We start from the raw sequence: 10,519 nt of genomic DNA, 5'->3' as shown, positions 1-10,519 counted from the left end.
GCAGACAGTGAGCCACAAGGACAGGGAGCTCCGTCCATGGCCATTTGAACAGCGGGAGAGTCACACTCGAGGCCGAGGCTGACAGCACGGGGCAGGCCGGTGTAGGTGTGGGAATTAAGGGGGATAAACTGAACGTCCCTGCCTTGGAGACCGGTGTCCTTGTGGACACAGAGGGCTCACGAGGTCTCAGGCGCTGTTCTGAGCACGTCACATGTACTGATCCCTGTGCTACCCACACTTACCCTGAGGTGGGGGCTCCTGGTCATCCCTGCATAACAAGCGAGGAACTGAGGCACCAACAGTTAAGTGACTTGCCCAAAGTCACCCAACCAGCAAATGGCAACTTAACGTTTCAACCCAGTCTACATCCGTTCATCGTGAACTTTAAATGTGTGTGATTCACCAGGGACTCTGGGTTGAAAGCAGGTGCTGTCCAGCAGATCTGGGCTGGCACCCGAGTGGTCCTGCACTCCCGACCAGCCCCATGGCACCCGCTGCTGGTCCTGGGGCCACTTGCAATGGGGAGGCTCTGGTGTGGTAGGCACACCTGGTGCTGGAAACGTAAGCATACAGTGGTTCTCAACCTTCCTAATGCCGCGACCCTTTAATACAGTTCCTCATGTTGTGGTGACCCCCAACCATAAAATTGTTTTCGTTGCTACTTCATAACTGTAATTTTGCTACTGTTATGAATCGTAATGTAAATATCTGATATGCAGGATGTATTTTCAGGGGTCGTGACCCACAGGTTGAGAACCGCTGATAGGAGATGCATCTCATTTCTGTATTGTCTTCATTCAGACTCTTTGTGGTTAGCCTGGCCCTGGTTAATTAGTTGAAGCTGTGAAAACCCATGCACGCTAATTCAGGAGGGAGGAGGGGTGATTTAAGAGCACCGAGCTCGAGAAGCTAGGACAGCAAAGACAACACATCAGCCCTCTGGGGATGCAAGGTGCCATCAAGATCCAGTCTCTCAGCCCCGTAGGCCTCTCACTCCCTTTGTTCCTGTGCAGGGTCTGTCTTCATTCTGTTCTGCTTGCCCGTTTTCCACACACAGCTGCCTGCCCCAAAGTCCACGATTTCTTCCAGCCCGAGGGTCCACAGCAACCACATGCACGCTTTCTTAGTTTAAATTCTTGAAGGGCGGGATCTGATGGTTTGCTCTCATAGTCAGCGAGTGCAGAAGCTGTGAGTGGAGCAATGAGGCAAGAAGGATGGTAGACAGATTGTCTGACATGTCTAATACCGTGCAGGACCAAGTACCCACTGAGTCCACGCCTGGGCACCTCCTTGGTGGGGCCATTAGAAGGAAATAGATCATTTATTTACTTGGCCTCTGCCAACTGCCAGGCGTGTGCCCAGGGATGGGGATATGCAGGTGGAGATACGGCTCTGGTGTCAGGGAATTCAGGTTCTAATGGGAGAGGAGTTCTTCTCCAGAACAATAGGCTAACTTACAGCAGACCTGGCCCTCCTCTGAGAACAATGAGAAAAGCGGGGAAAAGCTGCATTTTAGCTTTGCTAATTACATATTTATATTCTGTAAATACATTTGTATTACATAATTACACATTATCTCTGTGCACATATATTTCAGCTACCCTAATTGTTCTCTGAAAGACAACAAAGATGATAGATGATAGATAGATGATAGATAGATAGATAGATAGATAGATAGATAGATAGATAGATGATAGATGATAGCTATATGATAGATAGATGATACATTCTTTTTATTCAGGTCCTAGATCTCTTCTCCAGAGCTCTTCAGTTTGGTGGCCATGGACCACATATGCTATTTAAAGTTAAGTTAATGGAAATGAAATACAGTCACAAATTCTGCTTCTCTGCCAGGTGAACTGTGTGTGCAGCACAGGGAGACCATGTCCATCACCTTGGAAAATTCTATTGGACAATATTTTAGTTCCCTGGCACCTTGCATTTTTTGGTCGGGTTAATTTTTAGATTTTTATTTCAGACTAGAGGCCCAATGCATGAAATTCATGCAAGAGTAGGCCTTCCTTCCCCTGGCTGCCTGCACCGGCTTCCCTCTGGCACCCGGGACCCGGGCTTCCCTCGCAGCCCCGGCTTCACCTGGTCATCTGGAAGGTAATCCAGAAGGATGTCCTGTCTAAGTAGCATATTATGCTTTTATTATTATAGATAGTATTACCCCTGTGCATGGGACTTTCGGTGGTTCAGACTCTTTAATTTAGTATGATGTTCAGATTTAATAGTGTAACTCAGCTTCGTTCCCATGCCTGTCCAGAGCAGGCCCAGTGAAGTCAGTGGCCGAAAGCAAACAGGGCGACACAATCCAACACCAGGTCCTGCTGCTCCACGGGTGTCCTGCATGGAAGACGGGGCTCAGAGCGCAGACCCCAGTCACCACGTGACCTCGGGCTTCTCTATCTTGAGATGCCAAATGGTAAAAGCAATACTGTGTTGGTTCTTGGAATCCCCACTGGGGAATCTATTTTGCGAGAATATGGGGCAGTGGGACTTCTACTGAACCGCATCCCAGCTTTGGCGTTTATTGGCTTTTAAACAGACAACATCTCTCAGTGGTTACGCGTGAGTCCTGGCACCTCTCTGTGGCCCGTGCGTCGTGGCCGGTAACTGTGGTTCTGCACAGGCGAAGATGACTGTGTAAAGGTCCGGGGTGCCGTCCGGCCTGGTTTTGGGCTTCGGGGCGGGCTGGGCCCGTAGCTGCTCTACTCACGCTGTGCTGTGTCATTTTGTCTTGCAGTGATTCCCTTCAAAGCTTCTGAAGACTCATCCTTTGGGAAGACGGGGACGTGGGCATTTTTTGCAGGTAAAGCTTGCGTTCTGTTTTGTTATAAGATCTACCTCACCTTAAGGTGAGAAGGAAGGAATAGAACAGGAAGAAAGGACCCTAACTTCTTAGATTTGCCACCATATCACGTTGTTTTCTCGCCATAAACTTAAGAGTCGGACGTGAATTCTGGTGGTGCCAAGGGTTTAGGAAACGTGGAGGTGGAAGCTCCAGGCTGTCGTTTGGGGCTTTGTTTTGCTCCAGAATTCCTACTCTCACATGATATTAGGGAAGGATCTTCGGGCAAAACAAAAATGGCAAATACGTCCACTGTGACTAGTTCTTTCTCAGGTTCATAGGAGTCTGGGATCTGGAAACAGCTTGAAATCTGAAGCAAGTGCTTTTCCACCCATTTGGAGTTGCAGGGGTCGTTGGAAGCACTGATGTCTGCACCACATTTGCAGAGGTTCTGACGAGTGGGAAGGGCTTGAGAGCACAGCTGCTTCCCGCCCAGCCAGGCCTTCGAGCAGTGGCTCCCGGGTTGGTCTCAGACCCGCAGCACACACCAGCGTCCCCGGGAGCCCTTAGGGATGCCCTTTGGCGGGCACTGCCCTCACTCACAGAACCAGGAACTCGGTGGTTCTGAGGCAGCTCCACCTGGAGCCTTGGGGCAGGACCTCAGCAGGAGGCAGCTGGGCCTCCCCAGGGACATTGGCCAACAGGTGGATATAGTGTTGGTGCCACAACTAGCATTTTGGTGCTACTGGCATCTCTTGGGTAGAGGCCAAGGATGCTGCCAAACAGCCTACAATGCCCAGGCCGGCTTCCTGCAGCAAAGAATTTTCTGCCCCTAATGCCACGCCTGCCAAGGCTGAGGAACCGGGCCTCGAAGGCAGGAAAGCCACAGCAATGACCACAGAGCTGAGGACTTGGACCATAAACAGTGAGGGACTGTGCTTGTCAGCTCCCAGGCAGGGCCTCTGGTCAGCACCAAACCGAGTCCTGCTAAGAGCCGGTTGGGACATGGTGAGGGGTCACTCACGTGCGGGCAGGCATGGATAGATGGGAGTGACCTTGTCACAAGGACCCAGGAGAGTGTGACCTGGGGCCTCACCATCCCTTTCAGGTAACTCACCAGGTGTGCTGGGAGCAAAGCTTGCCCTGGGGGAAGCAGTGAGAGCTAGATACAAGCAGTGGGTCAGGCCGGGGTTTCTCTCTCTCCCTCTCCCTCTAAAGTCGATAACGACTTTTTTCAAAAGCACTTTTCCTTTTGGGAAAATGCAACCATAATTATGCACCTTGCTTGCCAGCCATAAGGTGTCACTCAGGTAGGCCATTAGGGTTATTGTTGCCTTTCGAAGTCACAGACACTGTTTCTCCGGTTGCGCTTCGCTCCAACAGTGATGCTTTGTTTTCCCCGCTCTGCTTCTGCGTGTCTGTAGCTGCCTTTTTCTTTATTTATGACCTCCAGCCAAATAATCTCCCATTTCCTCCCTGAGCCTTTCATTCAGTGAATGTCTGTTCATTAGCAAACGTGAAAGTGACTTGACTCCAGCAGGAAAAGCCGTCGACTTTTACCCATGCTTCTGTGGCCAGGACGGTGATGCGGGGGAGGCCTGGGAGGCCCTAAGGCAGGTCGCTGGCCCGGAGACAGAGGGAGCCCTCTCTACCACCAGGTCACAGTCTCCTGGGGGTCTGGGAGTAGTAACGCAGACTCCATGCCCCCCTGAGAATCTGATTATATGTCCAGGAAGAGATCAGAGAATGTGCAGTGTGTCAGGGCTCCCGCTGTTTCCAGGACGGGGACGATGTACTTGGAAGGACTGTCGCGTTTAGTCCCCAGCGCCTTGCAGCACCATCAGCATCTCTAAGCCTCTCTGAGGGTAATAGCGCTTTGCAGTTCACGTGTGGCTACAGAGTGTCAGGGTCACTCTCTGCTTAGCTCTACGCAGTGCAGGCAGCCCAACAGGCCCTCTCTTCTCGGCACAGAAACAGAGGTCCGCTCGGAAAAGCGGCCTTGGCCTTCCCACCCTGAGGAATGCCGCAGGCAGCTGTTTCCACGGCACCCTTCCCCTGGGATTTCGGCATCCGTTTCTCTGGGCTTTGCTTTTTTAACCCAGGCGCGGTGTTGGTGAGGTCAGGGGTACAGTTGCAATTCCCCGGCGCCTGATCCCAGGCCTTTGCCCTTTTGTTCCTGGATGGGAGAGCTACAGTGGGGCCTGCCGGCGGCCATCCATCCTCCGGGGCTTGGCGGGGCCTGGCTGTGCACCCGCAGCACAAAAAGGCATTGTCAGGCCTCTCACGAGATGCTGCTGCTCAGATTTCACAGGCTGGGCAAACAGTGGCAGAGTGCACAGCTCCCTCCACAGAGCTGCCATCTCCCCGGCCTTGGCGTTGGCTCTGGAAATGGAGAGGACGGGCATCCACTTCCCAGCTTCAGTGGTTCGGGAGAGTTGGGTTCCTTGCCTGAGCTGAGGGGTGCTGGGCTCACCAGGTTTCAAAGCAGCTCTGCATACCAGGCAGCCTCGGGTTGCCCAGCAACAGGTGCTGTCTGCCATTCTGGGGGCCATTCTGCAGGCCTGTGTGGCCTGGCTTTCTGGGAGGGCGGGAGCGGGCGTGCAACCCCGTGCACCATTTCAGCCTCCCTACGGGGTGATCATCTCTCCAGCCTGCTGGCCCCACCATCTGCTTCCGGGAGGCCTGGGCCGGGGCCGTGTTCTGCATGGTGGCTTGCAATTCAGCCTAAAAATAGCACTGGTGCCTCTGGAAGTGCAACGGCAGAAGACAAAAGTGCAGATGAGTTTGGGGAATGTAACAGGATTTTTGGAATTATTTGAGTGTGCAGGTAAATGGGGAACCTTGAAAGCAAATCCCAGATGTAGTGAAGCCACAGGCGTTTTGTTCAGTTTGGAGCTGAGGGCTGGGATTCAGTCTGGACAAGCATTGTTTGGCCTGGGCTGTTCTAAAACCTCTGAGCAGCATCTGTAGCCAGGGAGGTGTTTGCATAAGGGTTGAAGGAGTGGGGCCGGCAGGCCATCCTGAGCGCGCTGCCTGGAACCGAGCGGCCTGCCTGCCCGGTCACAGCTTTGCCCCAGCTGCCCTGGGACTCGTGACAGCTGTGGCCCTGGCTCACAGGGCTCAGGGCTGGGTCTTGGTTCGCATACTCTTGATGCAGCAAGAGGAAAGCTTGGAACAGAGGAAAACACGAGAACTGTGGGGTGATGGCTGCTGCCCAACCTGGGGAAGCTCAGTGTTTTGGCTTCTCTCCTCCTGCGAGGCCACATGCTTTAAGGTGCACACAGCTTCAAGGGCACACTAGCGCGCAGGCGGTCACCGGAGCCTGTGGGGCCTCACCGGCTGCTGGTGCCTGCTGGCCGGAGGGCCTGTGTGCTTGGCGGGTAGCGGAGCCTTCCAGACTGGCCTGATGTTTTATGATCTGTATCTGTGGCTGCCTGTGGAGAGCCCCCATTGTGCCATGTTGAGGAGGCTGTGATCTGAAACCCTAACATGGGCCTCTTGGAGCCCCTCGCCTCCTGCCAGGGCAGAGTGGCCACAGATGTCTACCGTATGCTCTGGGGACACTGTGGCAGTGTCTCGCCGTGGCCTTGTCCTTCCGTGGTTTCTGCAGTCCCAGAACCAAGGGCAGAGTTCAGATGCAGAGGTGGGCTGTGCGTGGCGGTGCCTGCTGCAGCAGCGCACAGTAGGACAGCTTCTCTCCATCCGAGAATGACGCTGAGGCCACATTTTCCTTGCCTTCTGGTCCAGGGGCCACCTCTCCAGGATCCCTATGAGGCAGATGTGTCCACCTGGCCCACATCTGTCTGCCTGGCACTGTGCCAACTGTTCCCCATCCCTTCGTCCCAGACTCGGCTCTGCAGCCTGTTCCCAGTGAGTCTGCTCCATGGCGTAAAATCCAGGACTGTGCCCTGGCCAGTGTGGCTCAGTTGGGCATGCTAGAGGCAACCGATCAATGTTTCTCTCTCCCATCGATGTCTTTCTCCCTTCTTTCCTCCCTCCCTCCCTCCTTCTCTAAAACCCCGGGTGAGGATGAACAACAAAAAACCAGTCAGGACTGTGACATGACCCCGCACTCTGGCCGGCCGCATCCTGTCCAGCTTCCTGCCCGGGACCTCTGCTCTGTCCCTCGGGGCCTCATTATTTTAAATGGAGGCCACGCCTCCCTCCTCACTGGCCACTCCGGATGCTCCACCATATTAACCACAGAGCCACCCATTGGAGACACAGGCGTGGCTATGGGAAGCTGCTTTAATTTTGGTCACAGGAGGGAGTTTTCTCTGTTCTGCCTCAAACTCCTCACATACCCCTGAACTCCTGACCCCTGTAACCTGCTCTGCGCCCCCATCCCCCTGCATAGCTTCCCCGGGACCCGGGACTGGAAGGTCCCAGTGGCTTCCTGGTGGGGAAGCCAGCGGGCGTTTCCCTGCAGCTAGTGCTCTGCAGGAGTCCGGGCCTCTGGAGTTCTCACCCGGCCCTCTGCCCTGTGGCTGACTCCCCCCCCTTCCACGCCTCCCCCGCCCCCCACTCCCTCTGGGAGACGCTGCCTGTGCCTTCTGCCTCGGCTTCCTGAGGTGTCCCCGGTGCTCCCTTCACCTGCCACCTTGGCCTGCTGCGTCTCCATGGTGGTGCCCAGGCTCTAGCTCCCGGGAGCAGGACCCACTCACCCTAGAAAAGCCACTGAGCCTGCTTCTGCGGGCGCCCCTGGCTCCTGGCCGACCGGCACTGGGCTTCCCTGGGGCCGGCTGCCAGGGAGAGCCGAGAGGAAGCCGGGAGCCGGAGTCCGTCTCGTTCTCCCTCTGTCTGTCGCATTGACCATGAGCCCCACCTGTCCCCCAGGCCGGCCCAGCACACTTGCCTTTTCCGTGCAGGCCCTGACCTGACTACTTCTCCTGGTCCCAAGGGCTTTCCAAAGGCGGATTTCTGTCGACTAAGCAATTTTTCTTCTAGGAACTTAATCTGAAGAACATAATGTGAGAGAGAGATGTGTTACAATTTAAGCTTATAAATGTCCATCATAGAATCATTTACTTTAATGTACTGTCAGAAACACTTTTAGTAGCCAATAATAAGATTCAATCAAATCATGTATGAGAAACTTTTATCACATTTTTAAAAGCAGTTCAGAATCATTTTTTTAAAATATGTTTTTTTTAAATATATATATTTTATTGATTTTTTACAGAGAGGAAGGGAGAGGGATAGAGAGTTAGAAACATGGATGAGAAAGAAACATCGATCAGCTGCCTCCTGCACACCTCCTACTGGGGATGTGCCCGCAACCCAGGTACATGCCCTTGACCGGAATCGAACCTGGGACCATTCAGTCCACAGGCTGACGCTCTATCCACTGAGCCAAACCGGTTAGGGCTAAAAATATGTTTTTATTGATTTTAGAGAGAACGGAAGGGGGAGGGAGGGAGAGAGAAACATGAATGTGAGATAGAAACACCAATTAGTTGCCTCCTGCATGCCCCCCAACTGGGGATGGAGCCCAGGCATGTGCCCCAACCTGGAATCAAACCAGTGACCTTTTGGAGTGTGGGATGATGCTCAACCAACTGAGCCACACTGGCTAGGCCAGAATCATTTTTTGAAGAGAGCTTAATGAGAAAATGAGATTAAACAAAAAGCAAGGCATGAAACTACATGATGTTAACTTACAAATATGCACATACACATAAAGTACCCGCATGTTAGCAGTCTTCTCTCGGGGTGATGGAGACGGAATACTTCATTTCTCTCTCTGTTTCGCTCTCTATATATATTTATTTTCTCTACATATTTTTGCATTTTCTGTGTTATTTTAAAGATGACTCAGAGCAGAGTTCCAGTCCTCTGGGAAGCTGCTCTCGCCCAGCTGGGCCCGCGCCCCCTCTGCCTGCCTTGTCCTGGGCACGCAGTCCTCCTGTTGCGGGTGCCGTGCAGCCTCTCTCGGGAGCGCACTCTGCATGCTCCTTGTTATGCCCCGAGTGCTGAGGAGCGTGCTGACCTTGGCCCACGGTGCCTGTCCTGCTAGAGAAATTTAAGTCAGCAGAGAAATATTGGTGCTAAGTTTAAACATTTCCCAAGTCCAGCCATCTGCAGCGTTTTGCTGCAAAGAAGATTAAAATAAAGCTTTTGGCTTCCTTTTCCCTTTCTGAGCATTTTATCCATCAGACTGGTGATAAAGTCGGTCATTGGACTTTAAGAAATGGGTGCATTTTCATGTAGAAATCCCATCCCCTAATGGGATGGTGTTGGAGGTAGAACCTTGTGGTGATGAGGCCGTGGAGATGGAGTAAGAGGCGGCCCCTGAGAGCCTGCTTGCTGCTCGTTCCCCCGTTGAGGACACCAAGAGAGGATGCTTCTAACCAGGAGGAGGGCTCTCCCCAGACCCCAGACCCGCCAGCACCTTGTCTTCTAGAAATAAATGTTTGTTGTTTCGGCCACCAGCATATTTGTTATAGTAACCCAAACTGGCTAAGGCATATATGAACATGGTTTAACTATTTCAACTTAACCTTTATTTTTGAGAAAATTGTAGATTAGCCTGTATTTCTAAGAAATAATACAGAGATAGGTGCTTTGTATTGGTTTGTACTCTTTGCCTGATTTCTCCCCGTGGCGACATCTTGAAAAACTCGAGAGCAGTATCGCAGCCAAGATGCTGACATGGATGCAGCCCAGATGCGAACATTCCCGTCACCACCAGGGTCCCGTATAGCCAGGCCCATGTCCTCTGACTCCCTCCGGAGCCTCTGCAACCACTCCTGTGTTCTCTTTCTGTGGTGCTGTCATTGCAGAATGGCAGGCAAAGTACACATTATGCAAAGTAAACTCTCACGGTCCGTAACCTTTTGGGATATTTTCACCCAGCGAGGAGCGCTGGAGGCTCCTCCGGTTAGCGCATTCAGTAGTCTGCTCCTCGTGCTGCCAGGCGTGTCCACACCGGGGCGCTCAGCTGTCCCCCTCCCCGCCCAGTGCCCCGCAGGGCATCTGCTCTGTCCGCAGCTGTGGCTGTGGTCTGCAGAGCTGCTATGGACAAACGTGCATGTTTCTGGGTGAACTGTGGTCTCCGTTTCTCTGTGACTGCGGGGGGAATGCTGGGCCTTGTAAGAGACTGCGCTGTGCCACTTCCCATTCTCACCCACCGTGTCTCAGGGCCCGGGCCTCTGTCCTGGCCAGCACTGGTGTTGCCCTCCTTGTATTTCAGCCGTGGTGCTAGGTGTGGCTCCTTGTGCTGAACCTGTGCATTTTCCTAATGGCTATGGAAGTTACACATCTTATTTTATTTTTATCTGCTTATTTGCCGCCTGTATATTCTTTTTGGTTAAATGTCTGTAAGTTTCTGCCTATTTTTGAATAGGGTTGTTTATGTTTTACTGTTGAATTTTGAGAGTTCTTTATAGTCTAGATACTCGTTAGTCCTTTGCTCAGTTTGTGGTTTGTAAGCAGTTTCTCCCAGTCTGTGGCTCGTCTTTTCATCCTATTCATATGGGTGTTTATAGAGCAAAAATGTTAATTTGCTTACATCAAATGTGTTAACTTTTCCTTTTATGGATGGCCCTTTTGGTGTCAAGCCTAAACATTATTTGCTTACTCCTAGACCCCAAAGACTTTTCTCCTGTCTTTTTTCTAAAAGTTTTCTAGCTTCTATTTTACGTTTGGGTTTGTGGTTTATTTGGATTTGATTGGTGTGAAGTGCATGAGGCTTGTTTGTCCGGTGTGTTCCCTCCCTCCCCCCAC

General features: G+C 52.4%; 1 protein-coding gene across 1 annotated transcript in view; it reads left to right on the top strand.

Moving 5' to 3' along the window:
* The first annotated feature begins 2,257 nt into the window (after positions 1–2,257).
* Positions 2,258–10,519, top strand: part of VSTM4 (V-set and transmembrane domain containing 4) — a 72,407-nt gene continuing 64,145 nt past the window's right edge. Inside the window, exons 1-2 of the mRNA XM_014534923.1 lie at positions 2,258–2,327; positions 2,750–2,815. Coding sequence (XP_014390409.1) covers positions 2,258–2,327; positions 2,750–2,815 — 136 coding nt within the window. The remainder of the gene's footprint in view (positions 2,328–2,749; positions 2,816–10,519) is intronic.

This window comes from Myotis brandtii, unplaced genomic scaffold (genome assembly GCF_000412655.1).
Source record: "Myotis brandtii unplaced genomic scaffold, ASM41265v1 scaffold1003, whole genome shotgun sequence".
In the NCBI taxonomy this organism is placed as follows: domain Eukaryota; kingdom Metazoa; phylum Chordata; class Mammalia; order Chiroptera; family Vespertilionidae; genus Myotis; species Myotis brandtii.
Note: the sequence above shows the minus strand (reverse complement) of the source record. Positions and strands in the feature narration are given on the sequence as shown.